The 27,936-nt window shown below is 38.5% G+C and overlaps 1 protein-coding gene across 1 annotated transcript; it reads right to left on the bottom strand.

Moving 5' to 3' along the window:
* Positions 1-1,098: 1,098 nt before the first annotated feature.
* On the bottom strand, positions 1,099-27,109 carry LOC135747921 (macrophage mannose receptor 1-like). Its single transcript, XM_065265997.1, has 7 exons — positions 26,727-27,109; positions 26,334-26,653; positions 14,728-14,747; positions 6,131-6,458; positions 5,725-6,048; positions 5,493-5,584; positions 1,099-1,275 (listed from the first exon to the last, which is right to left on the bottom strand). The coding sequence occupies exons 1-7, from the start codon at positions 27,107-27,109 to the stop codon at positions 1,099-1,101; spliced, it is 1,644 nt and encodes a 547-aa protein (XP_065122069.1).
* Positions 27,110-27,936: the final 827 nt, after the last annotated feature.

Consider the following 27,936-nt stretch of genomic DNA (forward strand, 5'->3'; position numbering starts at 1 on the left):
AGTGGCAGGAGTTCTGTAAGCAGATCGGTGCCACCGCCAGCCTTTCTTCAGGTTATCACCCTTAGACCAATGGGCAATGTGAACCGGCTAATCAGGATCTTGGCCGTGCGCTCCGCTGTCTGACGTCTCAATGTCCAAACTCTTGGTGCCAACAGCTACCGTGGGTCGAATACGCCCATAATTCCCTTCCTGTATTCTCTACTAATATGTCCCCTTTTGAAGCCTCAATGGGTTTTCAGCCTCCTCTGTTCCCTTCTCAGGAATCTGATGTGGCTGTTCCGTCTGCTCTGGTCTTCGTCCAACTTTGCAAATGCACCTGGAACAGGGCCATACCTGCCTTAATTCAGACTTCCAGACGAACCCAATTCGCAGCCGAACGTCACCGGCGACCCGCCCCTTGCTATATTTGTGGGCAGAAAGTGTGGCTCTCCTCCAAGGATCTTCCTCTCCGGGAGCCTTCACATAAACTGGCTCCTCGCTTCCTTGGTCCATAAAGCATAGTTAAGGTCGTCAGCCCGGTTGCGGTCAAGCTGACATTGCCCCTAGCTCTCGGTCGGATTCACCCAGTCTTTAATGTCTCCAAGATCAAGCCTGTCTTTTTTCCCCTATTAATCCTGTTCCCTCTCTTAAGCGGAGCAGTAACAATAAAACAGCAAGATTTTTGGGCACTGTGTTTAGTCTATGTTCCGCGTTTTTCTGCTTTCCGCAAGTCTGGATTCATATTAGACTTAGGTCGTTGGGGCAGAGGTTTCCAATACCTTGTTGACTGGGAGGGTTACGGTCCGGAGGAGAGGTGTTGGGTACCGGCCCGGGACATCTTGGACCCTGAGTTGATCAACGATCTCCACCGGTGACGGTTCTGGGGGGGTACTGTTATGACTTCGGTCTCTGTTTTGTGTTTTCATTGTGTTTATGTTTTGACAGCTCAGCACATGCGTGTCTGTCACTCGGGCGCTCTCATCTTCGTGATTTCCTGCACCTGCGCCCCGCACCTGTTTCCTATTATTTCCCTGTTTGGTTTGCTATATTAGTGCCCTCTGCCTTTTGTTCCCTGCGAGTTCGTCATTGTATGTGTCTTGCCAACTGTGTCGGTCTTGTCTAGTTAAAGTCCAGTTTTTGAAACCTTCCTAGTTCAATAGCTAGTTTGTCATTATCGCATTTTACCTGTGCTCTCTGCTGTCTCGCCACCTGCCAGGTCATCTCCAGCTCCGTCGTCTCTGAGAGTGTTACATCTTCCTCATTGCCGTTGCACCGGCTGCTCTGCTGTCTGAAGCGCTTCTCAGGAAACAACAATTAAATACGTAACCCAAGATGTTTTCATGTGTCAAACACAACTATGCAAAAAAGCATTTTAGTATGAATCAACATTCCCATACAGAAGATATAAACATTTAAAGTGAACAGTTTAGCACGTGTGCTTAAAAAGACTAGAATTTTATGATATAATCCTATCTAGTATTTTAAAACGTGTTCAGAAAGTAAATCTTTATTGTAAACCTGCCTCATACTATAAATCACTGAATACTTAATACATTTCATATTGATATTAGTCACTTTTGGAAACAACCAAACAAGCACTTTTGTGAATAGTCCTAAAATATTTTGTTATGATCAATAATTAAGCACAGATTACTTCTAGATTTTTTTATGTTTCAAGGAATTTTCTTCTTGTCAGTAAAAATTTTGGCCAGACCTGATGCTGTTTTTTTTCGAACTACTCATTTCCTTGAAACATGTTTTTGAAATGTTGTTATGTGGGTTGGCCACATTCAGAGGCTTTGACCGTGCTGTTTCTTGTTCAATTTAAGAATAATCAGCTCGGACATACTGTATGAGAGAAACAGAAAGAGGCTCAGCATGACTTGACTGAACATGTATGATTACCTGGTGAACATCAACTCTGTACTTTCTTGGCCTTTACTCTCTCCCTCAAAGACTGTCTGCTCCAAACTGATTTGAGAGTCAAGTGCTTTCTCTTTTTTCTTTTTTGCTAAGCAACAAATGCTAAGCAGACATCTAATGTTTAATAGTGCAGGCAGGTGTGTTTTTGTACATTAGGCATATAAATCTTATTAATATCAATGCATATATGAAAGACACAACTGACAGTTGCAGAAATGTGTTTATTTCTGAAGGTTTTATTCCTGAAACACCTAAATTTTGTCTCTTTGTGTAAGGTTTACTGAGACAGTGTACACATAAATGGGTCAAACTCAACCTTGACAATTTTGATTGACATGCAACAAAAATGTCAGGGAACTAACAAATCACTGGATTGCTTAAAATAATAAGCAGCATAAAATATGATTTTCTCTTTTTATAATGTGACGTTCAATTTCAAAGGGTACGTTGGCTTAATGGGTACACGTTAACTTTGTTGTTGTGTCGTTTCATTAATGATTTATACAAGTTGCACCACTAGGCGGATATGTTTGCAATGCTTCCTGGCAGTTATTTCATGTCATGCAAACCTAAAGTCCTATCTATTTGAATGGGGAAAGACAGATATCTCTAAAATTGCATGCTAAAATCACAATTAAACAATTTATTTCCAAAAAATAAACCTGACATCAACTGTAGTCACCCTAACAGTGATTAGTTTTACCTTTAGTTGGGCACTTAACCCTTGATTTCTTGATTTTATTACAGCAAAAGAAGCCAACATTATTTTGTTTGCTTGATGCTGATATTAGTACCATAATGTAATCATGGTGAATTTGGTCATTTTAAGACTTCATTTTCAACCTCATAACACAGCATTGTAATACAGTGTGATGGTTTCTATAAAGAATACAAATAAATTCACTGATTTAGTTTTCATTTATAACACTCTAGTGTGGATTACAGCAGTGTTAACACTAGAGGTTTTGCTGTGTGGTATTACAGTATAACTTGCCAACCATGAAAACAATTTATTTCTTGTATACATTAAACTATTAAACATATACTGTATAGACAGTTTTAGCAGTAACAACATAAACACATGGCTTTTGTGTCCCAAACCTGTAGACTTCCGCAAAAGATCAATAACAGCTCATCAAGAGTAGGTTATTTCTAGAAACAGGTAAAGTAAATAAACTGTGAAATTATCTTAGTTCAAATTTCAAGTGCAGGGGCGCCAGTAGCAATTTTGGATCCTATGAAAGAATAGGAGGTTTGGTTCCCCTACCACACCTATTTCACACTAAACATACAAGCCAACCTAGTTATCCAAAATCTTTGTCTGCAATTTTATAACACAGACCTTTTACTTTTGCTGTTGCTTTTCACCACTTTTATCAGTATTTAGTAGGGCTGGGCAAAAAAATAGATTTTTCGATTAATCGTTTTTTTTTACCTGGTCGATTCAAAATCGATTCTCAAAGAGCAGAATTGATTTTTTTTGCTATTTATTTCTGCAGACATTGAACGTAAGATTAACATTAATCTTATAACTAGTCTTCTTCACTAGATGTCTTTTTTGCCTTGCGTGATGTTACCCAGGAGCGAGAGGCGAGCCTGTCATTCATTCATTCATTCAGTGCCTAAAATGGCGGTTTCAGGTGCTTCATCAACGTTGATGCCATCTTCACATAAAAAGTCAGAGGTATGGAAGCATTTTTAGATTTCCCAAGCAAGACGATGATGATAGTGTTGTGGCTTTTAATTTCTTTTTATTAATTACCCACTTGTAAATTGCTGTTCACTGTTCTTTTTTATATATATCTATCTAGAGTTGAATCGAGAATTGAGTATAAAAATCGATCAGAGAACCGGAATTGAAAATTGAATCGAGAATCAAAATCGAAACGATTTGATAGCTTGTGAATCGAAATCGAATCGCTCTGGAACATCATGTGAACCATGTGCATCATGTGAAATAAGTGCCTGCTGCAGACGCGTCAAAACCATTTATCATTAAAGAGACACTCGCGTTCACAAAATACACGCAAGACACTCCCTTAACAGTAAACTCTGATTACGCATGAGATTATGCAAGTATCTGGCAAACGCGAGCGTCTCTTTTATCATAAACCCTTTAGATGTACAGTAGCAGGCACTTATTTTGATAAGACACGTGATGCACACAGGATCTCTCAACGAGCAGAACACATATTTAAAAAATTACGAACCACACACATGACTGGCTACATAGGAACTTCATCATCGGCCATGGTCCACCACTGGTTCTTTTTATCTCAAACTGTACCTTGTTTAGTTAAACGTTCCTTTAGTAGCTGAATCCTGTGCTTGCCAATTCAAAGTTTTTTTTTATATCCTCACAATTTTTATCACAACATTTAAGTGAAGCCGCCGCAAAATAAGACATTTTTTTGGCCACAGAAAAACTGCTAAATCCTGTGGGGACTCATTAATAGATCTAAAAAGAGTATGTTCTAACAATATATATGCGTTTAAAAGTGATATACAATACTTCGACAAAGATTTGGAAATAAGTATTAACCTCTTAGCATTCCTGAAAAGGCTAAAATAATGCCTAGAAAGGACACTAATTATACCTGCGGTGTTGACTGTATATCTTAAAAAGGTTTACATCAAATTGAATCACAAGAATCTCAGCTTGTGTTTTCTGTCAGTGTTCCTCCCACAGTACATTAGAATGCTAAAGGGTTAAATATCCGTTTCTCTGGAAGCACATCTAAATATTTGAACCTTTTGAATGCATTTTTGGCCGAACCAAAACCCCTAATCACCTCTCAGATACACATCGTACTTGATTTATAAGATTTATGGCAAACCCACACTATCCAAACTGAACTGCATTTAACCCTCCAAACCCAGGTTTGTTTTACAAGTGTGAGCACTCTATACCGTGCCCGCTGGCAGATGTGTGCTCGGGCGTGGTTTACTTGGGTTCAGGTAATCAACCCAAATCACACAGGAGTTTGATTTAGAAGGTGAGACATCAGTTGTGTGACAATATCAACATCAGTTCAACATTCTAATTAAAATCCACAGTTACCTAAAATTTCTGAACAGCATAAGTGATGTGTGTTTTAAGTGCTTAACAATTATTGCCTATTAATTACAATGAATACATTTACAGTATACAACTTATAAAGTGTATTAGGATTAGTCACAATTATGAAACTTTTCATATTTATTACATTTGCAGTACAGTTGCTCTCTTCAGATGAAACAACTCTTTAACATTTATCTTTTCCCCCAGTTTATGCGGATGTAATTGTCCAGTCCTATGCTCTTTAGCTTTGTACCAATCTGGAAAACCAGCATGAAAAAAAATCAGACCACTTGAAAATGTATGGAACACAAACACATTTCAGGCTTAGCTCTAAATAACAATGACAACAAGATTACTGGCTAACATACACCAGTAACATTTATTTATAAATTATGCTTTTATAATGACTTAATATCCTACCGGCCCACTGGGAAAAATCAAGAATCTCCCAATTGCCACCCGCTACTGTGTGTTAATGTACCAGAATGTGTTGATAAACTAAATTCAAGTATTTAAAACAGAGACATACCTCGTTCAGAATGACAGCCTGTAGTGAAGAATCATTCATGTTACATTTTCCTCGACAGGACAAGTTTAATCTGATAACCTGTTTTTGATATACTATTTCAAGAGAAATATAGAGTAAAAGTTATCCTCAAAATAAACACAAACACATCAATATACATTTCACAGTTGTTTGTAAAGACAGTTGAATCATCATTAGCTTGAAGTATTTTATTCTGTTAACTATGTAATCTCACCATCATAGCAGATAAAAGGACGTGATTGGTCACAGATGTAAGTAGCCAATTTCCCAGAGTCAGCTGTTGACATGGCAACACAATCACCAGTTGTTGGTTGTCCTGCTGCCCAGTATCTAAAGTAGAACTTCCTTAGGTCAGACCACTGCCAAGAGTCTGCGAACAGACCGATCCAGACCCGTTGCCCACTTCCATCAAGAGTATATACCTGGTTCTGCTCCACAGAATTGTGGATGGTGGCTAGGTCAGTGTGATACTGTCTGCAGTAACTCTGAGCATCTCTCCAGTTTTTTGAAGTCTTTATCAGGACGTTTCCAACGCTTTCTATTGAGAGATGCAAAAAAGTCTCAGCATTTCAATTCAAATAAACTGAATATTTTTATATTTTAAGTAAACAATTAATTACCATTGTAGCACACAAAGTTTAAATGAGTATTGCATGGAAAATCGTTCCAAATTCCATTGTGAGTTTCAACACATGGTCCATCACCATAAGGTTCTCCTGTATTCCAGGCCTTGTACTGTGAAAGAGTGTCTTCTCCCATAGACCAAACCCATCGACTCACTGTCCCCCTTTTCAGTCCAATCCACACTGAACCACTGTACCCAGGATCCACTGTTCTTATCAGCCGGTTCACATCATTCATAGAGTCTATAGTAGCCAGATCAATGTGCTTCTGTCTGCAGTAACTCTGAGCTGCTGCCCATGTCATACTCTGGTTTATGTAGTAGTACTTTCGCATGAAATCAGACGTGCTACACAAAAAACCTGTTAATATGAATGATTTAATGTATGTATTTTCACATGCTGTATACTTTTGTAAACAGATTTAAATGATGACACCAACCTGACGGCAGAAGCAGCATAATCAAACTCACGTCCATTACTGCATTCACAGATCCTCTTTGCTGTTTCATCATCACTGTATGCTGCTGTATTCTAATGAGAAGAGAAAAAAACAAATCATTCAGTGTCTGTAGCACAGAGTATAGAGTGCAGTGAATGCAGCATACTGTAAGTTAAAAAGTACTTTTAACATTTTGCTAAACTGTCACAGGTCGGAGTGGACCCGAGATAGCTAAAGGGTCGCGCCCCTTCCTAGTTTCCACCTCGAGGAGGTTCCCAAAGCCACCCCAATGACCAGACGCAACAAGGTAGGAGTAAAATTTTAAATGAGCTTTATTTAAATTATTTAAAAGGTAAGTAGGGGAGGGGAAAGGGGAACTTAAAATAACGGCCTCTTCTGGCCTCCAGGCACGTCTAAGGAAAGAGGAGGGGACGGGGCCTTTTCGGGGGGTTCCTGCTATCTGTGGCGCCCTCTGTATCCTGGAGGCAGAACTTCAGGGGAGTATGCTCCAGATATTGCCTGCAACACAGGAACGTTATTCGGTAATTCACTTCAATTTGTTTCTCTCTCTTTCTCCTTACAGCCAGCTGCTAGCGGTGGGTACAGCGAGTTCTCTTCGTTGACCGGGGTCGTCGTTCTCCTCTCTTAGAGGGCTCAGGCTGTAACATAAGATCACACTTCACCTTTAACTGTGATTTTCGCTCTTACTTTCAGCTGACTGGTAGCAGTGGAAACGGTAAGTACTCTTCAGGGAAACTGGTTCCTCGTTCTCCTCTCTTAGAGGGCTCAGGCTGTAACATAAGATCACACTTCACCTTTAACTGTGATTTTCGCTCTTACTTTTAGCTGACTGGTAGCAGTGGAAACGGTAAGTACTCTTCAGGGAAACTGGTTCGTCGTTCTCCTCTCTTAGAGGGCTCAGGCTGTAACATAAGATCACACTTCACCTTTAACTGTGATTTTCGCTCTTACTTTCAGCTGACTGGTAGCAGTGGAAACGGTAAGTACTCTTCAGGGAAACTGGTTCGTCGTTCTCCTTTCTTAGAGGGCTCAGGCTGTAACATAAGATCACACTTCACCTTTAACTGTGATTTTCGCTCTTACTTTCAGGTGGTGACTAGTAGAGGGGCACGGCGGGCAAACCCTGCGGCGGTCTTCCTTTCCAGGGCCTGAATGTTGCCGGGGAAATACTGCAGTCACTGTCGAGCCGAACGCTGCCCTCTCCTGCTTATGCGTGGAACTCTGGACAGGGGCGCACCTTTGAAGAGGCTCCGTGACAGGTAATTATTAATTTCAGCAGTGTGATAACTTTACCCACAGATACATCAACATTCAGAGTTTTACTCACAGACACAATATCCTGTACCCTCTCTCTCCGCTGTCACCACTGGGGTATGCGCCTTCGAACCCGGGAACCTGTAGTGTCTCACTAGTTCACCATAACTGTATCACTACACGGCATGATATGAACAGGCACTTCACTCGCCACTCCTTTGTTCTAACTCGGCCGACTCCGACCTAGGAAAAGTCCTGACAACAGGTACACAGCACTTCACTGCAATACAATCACGTGTACACACTCACTCTGTAAAATCCAGACTCACTCAAAGCACACTTCGGTGAACATTAAGGTCAGGCCGGGGTCTTCGTGGAGCCGGTCCAAAAATCTGCGGGGCGTTACCGTGAAGAAAGCCAGAGATTTAAACATAGCCGTAGCGATATCCTTTGCTCCTGATGCTATTTAGTCCTCGGCTCACCCACCAAACAACTCTGCAATGGGGCCACTGCTACCGTTGCTGTGAACTCACACACACATAAATCCTGATGTCTTCAATATGCACACGTCAGTATACACCTCTTATACTCACAAAGAATGATCACACTTTCTCTCTTCGTCCCTTTCAGCTCCCCCACCGTTCGATTCCTTTTCCGTGCGATGCAGAGCCCAGATCGCTGTCATCCAACGGTTATATACATGCTACTGTAAACAGGTAAATCATCACTCTAACCATAACAGAGGTTTGTAAATCGTACTCAGCCAAACCAACGGTCTTTAGTCTTCATCACCAAAATATCCACTTCACTGCTCCAGAATACCGTCCTGCTACCAGAATACACAGCCCAGCAAACAGCCACAACACACGGCGAAACTCAGCCACACTGCCAAACTGCCAAACTGCACTTGCAACCTTCTCTTCCGTGGCGCTCCTTTCACAAACGCTTTCCACTCCTTCCTTTGGGCTCACTCGGCCGTCTTCTTTCCGCTCGCTTAGCGATTCCCGGATCAACAGCGCCTGTAGAGGAGTGGACGTTTAATCCGCCCGTGGCGGAGCGGAGCTCACCCCGGAATCAACTCTTCCAAACCTTCGTTTTCAGGTCCTCTTTATCCTCCTTCTATCCGTCTCTTCCTCCAATCACAGATCGCTGCGTTTATTTGTTACACCTGTATCTTGTTTGGCTGATTTTCTTTCACGGCGTTTTCCTGGAAGTCCGGTGTTCCCGTTTTTACCTCCGGGTCGGAAAACATTCCGGTCGGAACCAATCTTCTGAGTTTTTGGTTCCGCCCCCGGAAATCGTCACCGTGTGACAAAACCATTACAAAAAAATTTCTAATTACTTAAATCTCCCCCATTGTCTTTAACATCCAAGTACTAACTGCATTATATTTATAAGTGTATGTCTCTGGAAGGGACAATACAACTACATTCTGTAAAAGATCTGAGGGTTATTAGTTTATCAACCTCATTGGATTTAAAAGTTTTCACATTCTGATGACACTTAGAGAATTGCAGCGATGTAGACTAGCTTTTTGTATTAAGTATTCTGTTTGTCCTATCTTCATACTCACCTGTCTTAGAGTGAAAGCCAATAAAGCAGCTGCACACTCACTATAATGCATGCAGTATGCCTCTACATGTAATTGAGAGCATTCTAAAAGACTTGTGTATTATTGTAACAAATTGCACGGAGACAGAAATTGATGTTCTAGATGCAGTCTTTAATATATAGTGATGATCTAGTATCATAGACATGAACAGGCAAGAGGTCAGAACACCAACTAAACAGTACAAACAAATAATAGCAGTGTAGGAAAATAGTCAACAAGGCTCTACAGGAATGAGTCAAACAGAGAAATCCCATGAGTAGGGAATTGACAAAACAAGGAACAACCACAAGGAGAGCATCACATGGGAGCCAGCTTGGACCAAGGAGAAATTGATTGTGTTAGAGATCGTGGTGAAGCTAGAGTCCAGGAAGGCAAGGCAACAGATGATAGGGCAGCCATCTAGGGCAGCCGTCGTGGCCATGGCTGGGAACATAAAGTCAGGAGCAGCCATCTAGGCTAAGGTAGAGGGCATAGGGAACTCAGACATGGGCTGGTGCAGTGTGCAGCACAGAATGGCAGTGGTGAACACCGGTAGTGTAGACCTGTGGTTCTCAACTCCATTCCTGGAGCCCCCGCTGCTCTGCAAATCTTCTCTCATCTGACACAATCAGTTCAGTTCATAGAGATCTTTACTAATGAGCTGAAGATTTAAATCAGGTGTGATTAATAAGGGAGACATACAAAATGTGCAGAGAAGTGAGCCTCCAGGATTAACGTTGAGAACAACTGGTGTATTTTCCACAATATGGGTGTCAGGGTGCGTGCTGGAATTAGACGAAGGAGAGACGAGGAGAATCCAAAACGATTAACTTTATTAACAATGACTGAGAACAACACCACATTACAATTGACAATTAACAATACAAGACAAAGAACAGGGTAAAAATGTATATAATGGCGCTGATGAGGGTATTGGCTGGCAGGTGACGATGATTACAAGAAGATGAGCAGGTTTGGGAGAGTGAAGTATTCTGGGGAGATGACTGGAAGAACAGGCAGGCAGACAGACTGGGATCATGACAGTACCTCCCCCTCCTGGAATGGACAGAGGAACTTCTGGGGGGGATGGGCTTCCTGGAGGCTTGGATGATGGACGGGACAGGGCGGTGCCCATGGCATCCAGAGTCAGGGAGGTGGAGCCGCCCTAACGGGAAGCAACGGTGAAGCTGGCCTAGCAGGAAGGCACGGCGCTGGGCAGAGTTCGGGAAAGCCTGTGTGCCCTTCGCTGGAGACAGGCGAATGAGTATGTGCCTCACAGAGATTTGGAAGATGAGCGTGCACCTCATTTGGAAAGTTAAGGAAAGTGTTTGTGGCCCAGATGCACCTTAAGGCCAGCGGCATCACTGCCGACACAACTACTTCTTGCTCCAGCTCTGGGTAGAGTTCAGGGTAGGGTGGGAGCTCTGAGCATAGTTCAGGGGGGCATAGAGGCATTCGGTAGAGTTTAGTAGGTTGAGTGTGCACTTTACTGGAGTCAGGAGAATGAGCGCATGCCTTTTGGGGATGTCAGGTGAGGTGGAGGACACAGGGACAGTCTAAGGGTGTGCTGGAGCACTAGACCGGTTTCGGGTTGGGACTGGATTATTACTAAGTTCATCCTCTGTAAAAATATCAACCTCAAATTTAGAGGCATTCAAATGGAGGACAAAAATTATAAAGCGAGGCATTTTGGGAACAGGAGTCTATGGGGAGATAACGGTGGAAAACAAAGAGAAAACAGGCAGGCAGACAGACTGGGATCATGACAATGGGCCATAATAAGTAGAATGTTTTTAAGGGGCCTCTCTGTACCCCAAATACTATTGACTATTGTAGATGCTTGATTATTAACACACACCATAGATCTAATACACTGTAACCATCATCAATTTTATTAGTTGTAGCTGTGTTTGGGGTGAAGAAAAGTCTTTTAAAAAACACACATAACACTTAGAAACTTATATTTGTCTTATATTTTATGTTTCCTGAAAACATTTACTGTACTAATCAACTTAACTTACTTGTGAGGGATATAGCTGTTGTTTAAACGTAACAACAGTTCATGCACAAAAAGGGAGGTACAGTACAGGTCAAGACTTTCATCAAACACCCTTCCGTATGCCTTTAGAACATTTTTATATACGGCACTCAGGGGTGGTTCGAGACCCTTTTTAGTGGGGCTGCAGCCACCCTATCTGTCATCTTAGCCCCCCTAAAATTAGTCTTAATTTTTCTACCAAACTATCAAATATATTTTCTGAAGTTTTATTTATTTGTAAAAACAATTTATTTGAAGATAATAATTTAAATAATGCAAAATGCAGGACATTTAGATGAAAAATAATTACGAGTTTATGAGGCATTTGATTAGCCTTGCTGTTCTGCGCATGCGTCGTAACCGCCAGTGGAGGAGCGCGCGAGCGTCACACACAGAGGCAGCTGCCTGCAAACTTAAAATCTTTGTTTCATAAAGTATCCAGCGTGGGAGCTCAGAAGGTATTTTCGCTAATGTTTTAATTTGTTTGCTAGCCTGTATGAGTGCAGTCATGTCTGCAAAATATATAAGAATATTCTTCCGTCTTAAATGAGCTAATATTAGTTATCCCCCGTTTATAATTCAAATTGCTTTGCAAACTGAAGCCGTGATGTTTTAATTAAGTTTACCGTCATGACACATTTTGCAATACAAGATCTATATTTTTGCCTTTTTATAGTTAACACTAATACTAGCTGTGAATAATATGATGCTAAGTTTTCGAATGTGCAATTGAGAAATGTATCATTTTTAGTTTAACCCACGAAATTTCTGTACCTCTCCACCGCCATCACACATAAGCTACGCACGGACACACACACAAACACACCTGACATGTACTGTAACAAACCCAGTGCACTCACACATTTTGTATATGAAACACACAAATAAGAGAATATAAACAACATTCAGTGACTTGTTTGGTTTTATAGATGGATATATAACGTTTTATAAATGCTGGAAAGGAGAGCAAACAGGTGGAGAAAGAGTTAGAGAGACTGAAGGGGTCAGAGACAGGTAAGAGACAGTGGTGTAGTCTACGTGATACGCAGGACTACGCCGTATACCCACTAGAAATTGTCAAGGATTTCCGTATACCCACTAAAAATAGCGTGAGGATGCGTAACAGCATGGTTTTGTGACATTTCAAACTTTTAGTCATAATTTAGATGTGAAGCACTAACCATTTTCATGCTACACTTGCTACTTTAGCGGGTTTAAATGGATATACATAAGCTATATAGTTGATGACTTCCTGCCGAACTGCGCGATCCGATCGGCGTATGAAATCAAATTACTAGCGGCGCTAGAGTGACTGGGGCGCAGACTGCTGTGGCGCCACAAGAACCCACAGGCGAGTGACAACAAAGTAGCGCGAGAGCGATTCCAGTTATCACATGGAGAAATCTGCTTTGAATCGCTCTCGCGGTACTTTGACATCACCAAGAGGTCTGCTTAGCGCCAAATGAAGTCGAACCTGCAATCTGCTCACGTGACACTGTAAACAAACAGTCCGTGGAGAAGTGAACGAGAGTTATCCGGAGAGTTAACAACGCACATGTGAGTAAACAACATTTAAATCATCAGTCCAGTTTAATACTTTATCTTGAGGTAAGGTTTCAAGTGCAATAAAATAAGCCTGTTTATGTCCTGATGGTTTCAGCATGCTTGTTCTTCACAGTGTTAAACTTCCCTTCTCTGTGTTTATATATCTACGTTCAGGATGTATATGATCTTAAACTTCTGTGAGGAAATTCATGTCTGCGTTGATGTTCAGTTCAGACTTGCAAATTAAATATAATTTTCTTCACTTGGTTTTTGTGTCTAATATTAGGCTACATGATGGTCTTGTAATAATAATAAGACAATGCTTGTATTATATGCAAAAAATAAGCTTTTTATAACAATGACTATGTAAATTTAATTATTAGAATTTGCTGTATTAGAGTTAATTCATGGTCATTTTAAATGTGTATTAATTACAAACATTTACACCATTAAATTACACATGGTAATGTTATCAATAGTTATGCATGTGTTAGCCACGGATTGAAGATTGTAAACAGTTTATTTAATTTTAATTAACAGTTGAGTAACTTTTGGCCCCGAGTTAGATGTTGATTAACACTAAACCAGTCTAAAAATCAGTCCAGTTTCCCCAGCTGTAAACCAATTGGCTGTTAAACTCTTTTTTTTTCTTATAATAAACTGACATGTTGATAACACATTCAGTTTATGTGTTTATGAGTACACTTTCAGAATGCTCTGTTACATGAAGATCCATACTGTATGCATCTGTGAGTGTGGTGGTGCGTTGCGCTGGGATGAGTGAGCATAAGGGTGAGAGGGGAAAAAGCAGAGTATACTCACTACAAAAATCTAGACTACACCACTGGTAAGAGATGATGAATAAAGTGATTGTAGCAGTTTCATAGTCATGATAAAGGTTATAAGCCCCTAAAATAAACATAATTCCATTATTTACTCAGCCATATGTTGTTTTAAGACATAACAGCTTTTTATTTTCCGATCAGGAACTAAAGGGGTCATGTATGGTTTATTACAGTCATATTTAGAATCAGTGCAGGTTGTTGTTAGTTTATGAATTGGGTTATGCATGAGCGAAAAGTACAGTCTGACTCGTATAAATATAATTATCATATAAATTGTTTGTATTCATTAAACTTTGAATATACATATAATATACATAAACTTTAATTCAAGATGCACAATAATAAATAATAGTGATAAACAACTTTTATACCTTGATATCTGTACAAGAGGGTTTTTTTGTTTTTTTATTAGGTTAAATAAAAATCATAAGGGCTTGGAACTATATAGAAGAGTAATGTATAGCCTACATGAATTTATTAATAATAATACTGGTCCTAGTTTGCAAAAAGGCATCACAATGCTTTCTTCACATCATCACTGAGGGCTAAGCCCCCCTAAGAATAAAATCCTAGAACCACCCCTGACGGCACTCCTTTTGAAGATTACAAATTTACCTAACATTCAGTTAAAAATAACCCTGCAGTATTTAGAGTGAAGAAAGACATTGGGGGTTTAAACAACATGAGACATTTTGGGGTGAACTATTCCTTTAAAGATAATTTGACACATTTTTTTATTCCAACAGTGTTGCAAGATCTCTCTACAAAAAGTAAAAATCTTGTTTGAATTAAAGGAGCATTTCACCCGTAGAAACATTAATCTTTATTGAAAGTGTGTCAAATTTGTAGTCGAAATGTAACATACATTTCGAATTTGGTGCCTATTTGACAGAGAAAAGGGGTGTTTGTAGTCTCACCCCCTCAACAAATATATTGGACTTCCTGCTTTCAATGATGCAAAATGATGATTTTTACATCACTGAAGGAAGTGCAACACTGAAATCTGTATTTCTCCTGTCTCAGCGGCAACTGAGGAAATGATGCACGACCATTCAAAAACATTACTGGGGTTCTAACTATACAAAGCTTAATGCAAATGGGTGAAGTGTCCCTTTAAGCACAGTCCCTATAAATGGTTATTGTGGGACGATTTTTCAAAATACTCATTTTGTTTTCAGTGAAACATATAACAGAATCATGGTATAAGAGTTTTAATTGTGAATTATGAATGTGAAATTATCTGTGTTTATTTATACAGCAAAACACCTCCATTTATAAAAAAGTCAATTTCGAAAAAGCAAATACATTTTGACACAAAATCAAAATTAGACTAACATTACTAAAAACACAACATGTAATGTTTATGTGTCCCTGTCACAGCTGTGATAAACATAATATTTTATGGGGAATAAAAGTGCACCCATCTGTTTAAAGCGAACATCTTATGTGTATTTTGTTTATATGTAGATTATACGTTAACATACATTAACATGATTACAAAACAAGATAAAGTAAAAACAATTTGAATTTCTTACCTCAGAATTGCTTTATGTGCTGTAAATCCTTTATATTAATTTCACTGAAACTTTCTACTATCACCTTCTACTATGTATTATAATGATTTTACCAATGTAGTTACTTTAGTATTAGTTAAACTGATACTGTTACAATCCCAGGTTTACCTGAATAATTTTGCCAATGAAACTGTGGTTGGTCGTGTTACACTCTTTCTAGGTAGGCAGATCTTGGTTATAAAAAAAAGATGCAGTACTGACCAGAGTCAGACCTTTTGCTGTGCAGTCAAATGTCTGACTAGACTACACAAGACTGACACACGCCAACTTCTTGCATATTTGTTAGTTAGATACTTTGGAATCTGTGGGCTGAGGCTCCTTCAAACACATTTACATGTCAAAAGCAGAATCACAATGGCTGAGAACTACAACCCCAAATCAGAAAAATTTGGGACACTGTAGAAATTGTGAGTAAAAAAGTAATGGAATAATTTACAAATCTCATAAACTTATATTTTATTCACAATAGAATATAGATAACATATCAAATGTAGAAAGTGAGACATTTTGAAATGTCATGCCAAATATTGGCTCATTTTGGATTTCATGAGAGCTACACATTCCAAAAAACGTTGGGACAGGTAGCAATAAGAAGCCAGAAAAGTTAAATGCACATATAAGGAACAGCTGGAGGAGGACCAATGTTTAGGAATAGGAATGTTGTCCTATTCTTGTCTAATACACACTTCTAGTTGCTCAACTGTCTTAGGTCTTCTTTATCGCATCTTCCTCTTTATGATGCGCCAAATGTTTTCTGTGGGTGACAGATCTGGACTGCAGGCTGGCCATTTCAGTACTCAGATCCTTCTACTACGCAGTCTTGACGTTGTAATTGATGCAGTATGTGGTCTGGCATTGTCATGTTAGAAAATGCAAGGTCTTCCCTGAAAGAGACGACGTCTGAATGGGAGCATATGTTGCTCTTAAACTTGGATAAACCTTTCAGCATTGACGGTGCCTTTCCAGATGTGTAAGCTGCCCATGCCACACGCACTCATGCAACCCCAAACCATCAAAGATGCAGGTTTCTGAAATGAGTGCTAATAACAACTTGGGATGTCCTTGTCCTCTTTTGTCCAGATGAAATGGCGTCCCGGTTTTCCAAAAAAAACCTTCACATTTTGATTTGTCTGACCACAGAACAGTTTTCCACTTTGCCAAAGTCCATTTTAAATGAGCCTTGGCCCAGAGAAAACGCCTGCGCTTCTGGGTCATGTTAAGATATGTCTTCTTGTTTGACCTATAGAGTTTAAGCCGGCAACGGCGAATGACACGGTGGATTGTGTTCACCGAAAATGTTTTCTGGAAGTATTCCAGAGCCCATGTTATGATTTCCATTACAGTAGCATTCCTGTATGTGATGCAGTGCCGTCTAAGGGCCCGAATATCACGGGCATCCAGTATGGTTTTCCAGCCTTGACCCTTACACACAGAGATTGTTCCAGATTCTCTGAATCTTTGGATGATATTATGCACTGTAGATGATGATAACTTCAAACTCTTTGCAATTTTTCTCTGAGAAACTCAGCAAACTATTTTTCGCCGCAGCATTGGGGGAATTGGTGGTTCTCTGCCCATCTTGACTTTTGACAGACACTGGCACTCTTTTTTATACCCAATCATGTTGCCGATTGACCTAATAAGTTGCAAATTAGTCCTTAAGCTGTTCCTTATATGTAAATTTACATTTTCTGGCCTCTTATTGCTACCTGTCCCAACTTTTTTTGGAATGTGTAGCTCTCATGATATCCAAAATGAGGCAATATTTGGCATGACATTTCAAAATGTCTCAATTTCAACATTTGATATGTTATTTATATTCTATTGTAAATAAAATATAAGTTTATGAGATTAGTAAATTATTCCATTCTTTTTACTCACAATTTCTACAGTGTACCAACTTTTTCTGATTTGGTGTTGTATTTCTTAATAACTATACAGTACATTTATCCAGAACCTGTTTTAATGAACATGTGAGGTGAGACGTGGTTAAAGGTATTTATTCCATGTTACTAAGCGTGTTTGACCTAACCTGTCCACAAGCATCAGTGGATTCTATTTTAGAAATGGTTCTGCAATGTCCTTCTGACAGCTCCGTCTACCGACGGTTTCATAGGACACATGCATTCATGGTTACTTCTCTGAACCGAAGTGAATTATGTAACATTTTCAAGGTTTTTGTTAGACTACCTTTGCACCTTTTTATCTATCTTTTGGTTATTTGTTTGCATCCCTCCACTTTTTATGGCTTTTCTTGTGCAACTCAAGGGATTTTTTTATGTTTCTGCTTTGTAAATGAGATCTCTGTATAGACTCTTTCAGCAGCAACAACATAACAAACGCTTTTGTGGACTAAACCCAACTTCTGGTAGACTTCCACATACAGTGGAGGCTTTTTACATTAGTTTATTTCTTATAACAAGGGAACTTAATGACAATTGAATTACCTTTGTTCATATATCACATCTAATACATATCAACTATTACACCGAGCTAACATTACTGTGTAAAATTAATGTAAAGAATGTAAACAGTGTGAGTTGGAGAGTGGTTGGAAACAAAAGGGGTTGCAGGTCCACCTGTTCAAAAGGCTCAAAGGGGTGGCTGCGCAGTGCTTTCATGATGACATTCGAAACTGAACAAACAGGGTTTTGTTTCTGTTTTTTTTTCTCATCCTTATATCTTAAGTTGATCATGTTAATTATCTTGTTTATTAGCCCCTCTTCTGTTTCCATGGTTTTTATTGTTCACACCTGTGTCTGTTTAATTCACTCATTACTTCTGTGTATTTAAAGCTCCACTGTGTAGGATCTACTCCCATCTAGCGGTGAAAGTCTATATGACAAGTAACTGAATATTACTTTCTAGCCCCCCCCCATTCGGAACGCGTTTTAACTCGTACGGTGGCCCAGCCGTGTCATGCCAAGGTTAACATGGCTTCCAGTAGCTACAAAGCAAAAGCAATGAGAAAAAAATGAACAATTTGCAATGTCCTTTGCCTGTGATCCATCAAAGCACACAGATTTATGTTTAACATGAAAAAAGTCTGATTGTCATGATATGTCCGCTTAAAATCACATACAAAAAGCAACCATGACGGGTTTAAATGGACGTGTTTGACCTAACGCGAATTAATATTATGTCAAAGTACAATGCTTATGTTTTAAGTAAACAATACATGTCCGTGTATATGTAAGAGCTTTCTCTCATATTGGTGAAAAAAGATCGCGCAACTTTCACAAGCTTGTAAAATGAAACGAAAGACGCGCAGATCAGACGCTTTTATCAGAGTATTATGTCAGACATTATGTCAGAGTACAATGCTTATGTTTTAAGTAAACGTTACATGTCCGGTGTATATGTAAGAGCTTTCTCTCATATTGGTGAAAAAAGATCGCGCAACTTTCACAAGCTTGTAAAATGAAACGAAAGACGCGCAGATCAAACGCTTTTATCAGTGTATTGTGTCAAACATTATGTCAGAGTACAATGCTTATGTTTTAAGTAAACGTTACATGTCCGTGTATATGTAAGAGCTTTCTCTCATATTGGTGAAAAAAGATCGCGCAACTTTCACACGCTTGTAAAATGAAACGAAAGACGCGCAGATCAGACGCTTTTATCAATGAAAGGCTAAAAATAGCGCTGTCACCGTGTGTTTGTGCTAGAGGCCAGAAAAGATGAAAAACATTTATCTCAGTAACTCAGATTACATAAATGGGCGGAGAGACGGCGTGTGTCTGTTCGGACACATTAAACCACATGCATGTTTACACAAACAAGTGTTATGCATAATCATGCTAAAGTTAGCCAAGGAACTATAAAACTTCAAGTTTACAACATGGACTGTATAGATGTAAACGAATATGCTGAATTACCTGTGGAGAATATAGAAAGTAAACTTCAGTGTCCCTTGAGCCCCATCTTGGAAAACTAACTCCAATAGTGACTTTGGTCTTGATGTTTTTCCTGTCACGTAGTCGTTTAAAATCCCCGTTTCGCATCCTTGGCGATTTGTTTTAATGTCCTCGAGAATATGTCTTCAACAGGCTTTCAAATCAAAGCATTAGATCGCAGGTTCATCACGGTGTGCCGTTGTTGTAAAATCCGAAGGTTTCAGCTACGCAGGTCACAGGCTAGATACGTCATCAAGCCTGGTTTATTTAAATCAACTGAGCATTATATTCGCAAGTCATACGCATATTACATCAATTTACAATTAACTTAGAATAATTGTCAGCTTTATAATTGTTAATATTCTGAAATAAGACTGTCTTGATGACGTATACCGCCTACACATGCAACCTACGGAGGCTTCAGCTATCGGCCACCTGAGTGTAGAGTGAAAGCGCGAAAGGCGGAGCTTGAATTTCAGGAATGTCCCTCGTCGGCGAATGTATTTCAAAGATGGAGGCACAACATGGATTCAGCCAGAGAGCGCTTCGACGGTATGCATTTTAAATAGCAGATTCTACACTTACGAGAATACTTTCATTAGTGGGTGGGAAGTAATTACACATGAATGAGCACATACTTTTGAAAGAAAACATGGGTTTTTGTTAAGAATTAACTCAATAAAGTACACAGTAGAGCTTTAACATCACGTATGATTTTCAAAAAATAAACGAAGAGAGACAACTTCACACCCCTCCTAGCTATTTTGAGTCACTGAAACTGGGCATTACGATAATCACTGAAACCACACACTCTTTCCTAAACTCTCTCTGTTCCCTTTAAGTCAGTCTCTATGACGAATTGGGAACGTGCTTTGCGGGACCAATCTGCTTTGAGAAACTACTAAAACACCAAGTAACTTGGCATCCAGGTATTTGCATCTGGTGGGGCCGCCCAGCCTCACAAGTATAAAATGAGTATCAGGTGTTTGCTTCGAAAGCCGGCAGATCATCTGCATGTTTGAAGCTCTCTATCCTGCTAGGAAAGCACACTGTTTTTCTGAAGCTCGAAGTTTTTCCACTTCTTTATTTTCTCAGTTTTTAACTTAAGTTTATGTGTTTGCTTTTCAAATGTGAGAGCAGGACCTCTTGGATTTGCGAGGTTGGGTGGCATACCTCCGGGAACGTTGCCCCCCTTCTGATGCCTACTGTAGCAAGCTTGTGTCTGTAAAGCTACGAAAGGATAAACTCAGCATAAAGGTGCTTAACCAGTCTGCTGGTTAGTCCAATAAAATTACAGTAAGGTGATCGATCTTGAGCAGTAATCTTTCTTATAAAAAGTTTATTCTGGATCAAATGTGAGACTGTTGAACACTGAGTAGAGGTCTAGTGTCCTTCCATGGTTGACCCTGACAGGAACACTGTAATGCTAAATTTGGTTTTAGCCTTTCAAATAAGTGCTTCAATTATGAAAAAGTAAACATGGGAAATAAAACACTTTTTATTCCATTTAGTACAACTAGATAGCCAAAGCTTTATGTCATCCCACAACTTTAAATGCCCTATAGACCAATTTCGTGTTTGCAAACAGAGATGACGTTTTTTGTGGGCGGAGCCAAACTGGTTGCAGAAAGTGAATGCTTCTCAATAGCTGTGTGAAGTGTTTTAGCATTAAACCGTGATTTTTATGGATCCGGTGTTCTGTCGAAGTCTGATTCCCCTATGTTTCCCTTTAGTGCACTGTTTCTTATAGCGTTTTAATCACGTTACGTTTATTTTTTAGATAGATAAAAAGTTTAAATGGCTTGGCTACTGATATGCATGTATGTAATGTATATGTATTGTTCTTTTTTGCTAAATCAATTATTTTTACAGTCTGAATCGCTAAAGTATATATAAAAGCAATACTATCATGTATTATATATAATAGCGTTTATTAAATATTTCATAATTTTCCTGTTTTCTATTATTTCTTCCTTATATTTATCTTACGTGTTTGTTATAAAACTATTATAATAGTATTATGTTTAAATATACATTAAAAAGGCCTGATTATATATTAATAACACTTCACATCGTGTGTGTGTGTGTGTGCTATATTTATAAATGTATTAAGTATGTAAACATTATAATTTTAGAACAAACAGGAAGAAGACATAAGCTAAGATATAAGGACATCATAGAAAATGAAAAAATTATGAAATATAAAAAAATGTTGTGATATTATTGCTTTTTCAGTATAAAAAACCATTTATTCTGAATAAATTATAATTGTAATGTGATAAAAACGCTAAAAGAAACACATGGAGGGAACAGACTTCGACAGAACACCAGACATCTTCTCTACTTATTTTCTATTCTAATTATTAAAAGATTTCTAGATGATTTCCTCGCTCCATTCTGTCCGTTTAAGGGCTTATTGTAATCATAAACACCTACGTTTATCTTCAAATGATGTCTTCGACGATGGTATTCTATAAAAATGAAAGCAATCTTTTTTGGCATTCTTATTCTTGACACTTAACAGCACAATAGGACATTTTCTAGTGAGTTATCTTGCTCTTTTCACTCATGTCTAATTCATTTCCACTGTTTTTCTGCAACCGCATTGCGCGCGCAGCTTGCAGTGACGTAACTGTGACGTCTACTCTAAATTGGTCTATTGAATGACTTACTATTGGTAATTTTGTTGTTGCACAATTTTTATTTTATATCTTGGCCAGTAAATCACAAACGAAAAAGAAGCAGCAGCTTGTTATGTATGTTTTAAAAAGACCAGCAGTGATGGGAGTAAATGAATTTGCTGCCGTTTCAGTTAATTCACTCCTCAACTTGGCCCATCTTTGTTCTCACCGTCGCAAACAGAAATACCTATGACACAGTACAAACTGGGACCGACTATTTATATCCAGATATATTAAATATTTGAAATACATTCATTATAGACATGTAATTAAATCACACAATAAATACTAGTATTAAATATGTATCAAGAAATTCTGTAAACGTCTGTACTGGAAAACTGAGATTGCAACGCAGACATGATGTCAGCTGCAGAATTATTGGCACACTTTATAAATATGTAAAATACATGCAATATCAATTTGAGAGATGCATATATGCATATTTACAAGTGGGACTCCTGAGCAATGCAAATGACTGGTTTCTCCATACAAGAGGCGTCTAGAAGCTGTAATCACCAACAAAGGCTTTTCTACAAAGTATTTAATAAAGTGTGTTCAATACTTATTCCCTGGCCTGTATCATTTTACTTTATTTATTATGACTCAACTTGTATACTTAAATGTTTTTATTTCTTTTTATGAATTCAATATTTGGCTTAATTGCTACATCTGGTGGAAATTTTGTGTTAATAGCCCACTTAGAAATACCCTTACTGATTAAAATGCTGATGTGTCAAATATTTTCCCACACACACATATATGTATGTCTATGGAATAAGACATTTTTCCTTGAATAAGATTATTTTTTCATAAACACTTTTCAAGAAATTTTTCTTAATCCATTAGCAGATTTTTTGCTCACACCAAACATACAAGCCAACCTAGCTATCTAAAATCTTGGTCTGCAATTTAATAACACTGATTATCAGTATTTAGTCAGAAACCTACCATGTCTGTAGCTATAAGATGTTTTATTGTGCAAATGTAAATTTAATAGAAAAATACACTACAGTAATCAAATATTCAGAGAATATTAAACAAAGATTAAACATACGGTGTGTATGAAAGCCTTTAGCTTTATAAACTAGATAATTGTGACCCTGCTTGTGAAAACCCAGCTGAAGAATTTATTAGTGGTTTACTGTTTTCTACATAAAATCATCATACACAATGTAAAGAACATTCTGTGAAAATATCAACTTGATATGATTAATAATATTTACTGAGTAATGTCATGTCAGCAATTAAAATCATGGTGAAAAATGAAATGGTTTTAAAGAAGAATAGTAGGCTATACAGTATGTGTACTACACACATCACACACAATTACAATTTTGGCTGTATTACTTGTTTTCAAAAATTGCTCTGAAGAAAATGTATGTTCTTTGTAAGTTTGTTTTTCGCAGAGTTCTTATTATTTATCACCAACTGTATCTTGTTTAGCTATAAGTTTCTCCAGTAGCTGAATCCTGTGCTTGCCAATTCAAGTTTTTTTGTTTTTCATAAAAACATCCCCACAATTTTTCTCGCAACATTTAAGTGAATCCAATGCAAAATCAGGCATTTTTTGGCCACAGAAAAATTGCTAAATTTTGGAAATAAGAATTAACCCCTTAGCATTCCTGAAAAAGGCTAAAATAATGAACACTAATTGTACCTGTTGTGTTGAATGTATCTTAAAAGGGTTTACATCAATTGAATTAAAAGAATCTCAGCTTATGTTTTCTGTCAAATAATGCAGTGTTCCTCCCACAGTACATTGGAACGCTAAGGGGTTAAATATCCTATTCTCTGAAAGCACATCTAAATATTTGAACCTTTTAAATGCATTTCTTGCATGGCCGAACCAAAACCTTAAATCACCTCTCAGATACACATCATACTTGATTTATAAAATTTATGGCGAACCCACACTATCCAAACTGAACTGCATTTAACCCACCAAAGCCATGTTTGTTTTACTAGTGTGAGCACTCTATACCGTGCCCGCTGGCAGATGTGTGTTCGGGCGTGGTTTACTTGGGTTAAGGTATCAACCCAAATCACACCGAAGTGTGGATTAGAAGGCGAGACATCAGTTGTGTGTGACAATATCAACAGCAGTTCAACATTCTAATTAAAATCCTTCTGATATGAACAGCACAGTTACTGTACCTAAAATGTCTGAACAGCATAAGTGATAGATAGTCTAAGCAATGTGTTAGGCATTTAAGTGCTTAAAGCAGACATATCATGCTTTTAAATCTGTCCTTTTTACATATAAATAATCTATTTGTGGTCTATATAAAGCGGAACTGCAATGCTTGGGTCTGAATTCCTCATTATTATAGCCCCACAGGCCCCCTTTCTACCCCTTTTCTGATGTACCTCTGAGAGCAACTCGTTTTGGTACTGTCTTTTTAAATGCACGTCATACCCTGCCCCCTCTCCAGGTTGCAGTGACACTCGGTTAAACTCCACCCCGTTCAGCCATTTTTGTAGTTTTATAGCAGAGATACGATTATCTAGCTGCACAGAAACTTTTTATTTACTCGTTATTCACAAAATGTCAACAACGGAAGACTTGTCCATCCAGCCTTATATGTTAGCGCCAGAGTCGGAAATGGAGCGAGATGAAAATGAAGACGACGAACCTGCAGAACAACGTCTTCATATGGAGGTATCGCAATGGTGTGAGGCTGCATCCTCCGGAGGTCGCATATCTAGGCTGCATACGTCATCAAGACGGTCTTATTTCAGAATATTAACAATTATAAAGTTTACTATTATTCTTAGTTAATCGTAAGTTGTTGTAATATGCTCATGACTTGCAAATGTAATGCTCAGTTAACTTAAACCAGGCTTGATGCCCAAAAGCGATCTCCGCAGGCTGCAGCCTTCGGAGTGAGAAACAGCACTGCTAAACCATGACCACCGTGTACTTTACTTTTTTACTTTAAGTTATAAACTGCTCACCGAAGTGCTCTGCTCGTCGTCTCCAAAGAAAGAAGTAATTGACCCCTCAATCAGACGAAGTCTATCGGCAATTCCTTCTTTATACTGGCGGAGATTGGTGAAGTAGTTATCCTTAAAGTGCCTCGGGCACACAAAAATGACTTTACCCACAGATGTGAGTACATTTCTTACGCTCTCGTTACTTCTGCATCCTTGAGCTTGGACTACAATATCGCAGCGAGAAATATAAAATGGCGGATTGCTCGTAGTGTTGGGCTGGAAGTCGATGTCCTTATTTAGCAGTTTCGCTGCAAATACTGTGACGTAATTGTTCAAAATACGTAATAGATAATAGAAAAATCAGAACCGGTTGGAAAATATGACCGAAACAGAAAATAAAGATATCAACAAAGCACCTGAAGAGACTAATTTCAACTTTTATGTACTTATAAACACTACAAATATACAACAAAATACATTTAAGAGCCAAGAAAGTGGATTTAGCATGATATGTCTCCTTTAACAATTATTGCCTATTGATTACAATGGAGACATTTACAGTATACAACTTATAAAGTGTATTAAGGTTTAGTCACAATTATAAAACTTTTCATATTTATCACATTTGCAGTAGAGTTGCTCTCTTCAGATGAAACAACTCTTAACCTTTATCTTTTCCCCCAGTTTATGCGGATGTAATTGCCCAGTCCTATGCTCTTTAGCTTTGTACCAATCTGGAAAACCAGCATGAACAAAATCAGACCACTTGAAAATGTATGGCACACTAACACATTTCAAGCTTAGCATTAAATAACAATGACAAGATTTTCACATTTGTGTAATGAAAATACAAGTGTGGATGCTTAACTTGAAAAATGCAAAACATTACTTCAAGAGTTCAAATCAAAAGTCCACCTTATTGATATGACCACCTCCCTTATTTTAAGTTTATGGGATTTTTATCACCTATTTTTGTCAGTCAACTGTAGATTTTAATTCAAACCTCACACCTCTCATTACTTCAAATGATGGTTTAGAGGTTTTAATGGGCAATCCTATGTGAAAACTTCATAATTGCCATAATTGGCAATCTGTGTTAATGTACCAGAATGTGTTGATAAACTAAATTTATGTATTTAAAACAGAAACATACCTTATTCAGAATGACAGCCTGTATTGAAGGATCATTCATATCGCATTTTCCACGACAGGACAAGTTTAATCTGATAACCTGTTTTTGATATACTATTTCAAGAGAAATATATAAAAGTATATTAAAGTATATCTTCAAAATAAAAGCACAAACACATGAATACGTTTCATAGTTGTTTGTAAAGACAACATACATAAAGTATTTTATTCTGTTAGCGGGGTAAACTCACCATCATAGCAGATAAAAGGAAGTGATTGGACACAGGTGTAAGTACCCCATTTCCCAGAGTCAGTTGTTGACATGGCAACACAGTCACCAGTTGTTGGTTGTCCTGCTGCCCAGTATCTAAAGTAGAAACTCCTTTGGTCAGACCACTGCCAAGAGTCCGCAAACAGACCGATCCAGGCCGGTTGCCCACTTCCAGCAAGACTATATACCTGATTCTTGTCCACAGAGTTGTGAATGGTGGCCAGGTCAGTGTGATACTGTCTGCAGTAACTCTGAGCATCTCTCCAGTTTTTTGGAGTTGTTATCAGGACGTTTCCAACGCTTACTATTGAGAGATGCAAAAGTCTCACCATTTCTTCAAACTGAATATGTGCACAAATAAACAACAAATTACTCACCATTGTAACACACAAACTTAAAAACATAAGCGCATGAAAGATCGTTCCAATCTCCATTGTAAGTTTCAGCACATGGTCCATCACCAGAAGGTTCTCCTGGAATCCAGGCCTTGTACTGTGAAAGAGTGTCTTCTCCTGTAGACCAAACCCATCGACTTAATGTCCCCCATTTCAGTCCAATCCACGCTGATCCACTGTACCCAGGATCCAAATTTCTTATCAGCCGGTTCACATCATTCTTAGAGTCTATAGTAGCCAGATCAATGTGCTTCTGTCTGCAGTAACTTTGAGCTGCTGCCCATGTCATACTCTGATTTATGTAGTAGTAGGTTCGCAGAAAATCAGACGTGCTGCACAAAAAACCTGTTAAAATGAACATGTTTAAATATGCATGTTCACATACCTGTACAGGTGCTGTTCATATAATTATATCATCATCATCAAAAAGTTGATTTATTTCACTTATTCCATTCAAAAAGTGAAACTTGTATATTATGTTCATTCATTACACACAGACTGATGTATTTCAAATGTGACCCGTCACGGAAACCAGTGTCACAAGTCGGCAGCACATGTTTCAAGAAAATGAGAAACAAAGTTTTTTTTTCAAAATTTGTGATTTTCGTTTTATTGCAGAATCTGTTAGTTGAGATCACGAAGAAGCCTCTCCATGTTTGAGATAGCAGTTTATGTATATTTACATTTTGCGGTTGAAATCGGCGTGTTTTTCCGGAGATTCCGGGGGGCGTCATTGTCTGTGTGTATATTTACATACTGTATAAGCTTGTGTTTTCGCCTCCGCCCCCAAAGGTAACAGCGTGACTACTGAATAAGTATAGTTCGCCCAAAACTGAAAATAATGTAATTAACTCTTTCACCGCCAGCGTTTTTTTAAAAAGTTGCCAGCCAGCGCCAGCGTTTTTCATGATTTTCACCAAAGTTTAATGCCTTCCAGAAAATGTTCTTCTTTAAATATATAAACATACAATATACCAAATGAAAGAACAGACCCTCTGCTTTCAAACAAAAGAAACCGTTTCATCCTACCTTCAGAGCTTCTTTTGTATTCAGCTTTTGAATATGGGTAGGTTTCTGCAAAAACACCATATTTTGAGCAAAAAGCAGAGATAATTCCATTTTTGTGACGGACTTTTCATAGAGATCCCATTCAGAGCGATCTTTACAACAGACACGGACATGCAGCCG

The sequence above is a fragment of the Paramisgurnus dabryanus genome, chromosome 6 (genome assembly GCF_030506205.2).
Source record: "Paramisgurnus dabryanus chromosome 6, PD_genome_1.1, whole genome shotgun sequence".
Classification (NCBI taxonomy): Eukaryota; Metazoa; Chordata; class Actinopteri; order Cypriniformes; family Cobitidae; genus Paramisgurnus; species Paramisgurnus dabryanus.

What these genes read in the sequence shown, in the direction of transcription:
- LOC135747921 (XM_065265997.1), bottom strand. Translation starts at nt 27,109, where the DNA reads ATGTTCATTTTAACAGGTTTTTTGTGCAGCACGTCTGATTTTCTGCGA. An exon ending in GCACCAAATTCGAAATGTAT is followed by an intron (nt 6,459 to 14,727) that starts GTTACATTTCGA and finishes TTCATGCGAAAG; the next exon opens with TACTACTACATAAACCAGAG. An exon ending in TCCTTTTATCTGCTATGATG is followed by an intron (nt 5,585 to 5,724) that starts GTGAGATTACAT and finishes CTCTTGAAATAG; the next exon opens with TATATCAAAAACAGGTTATC.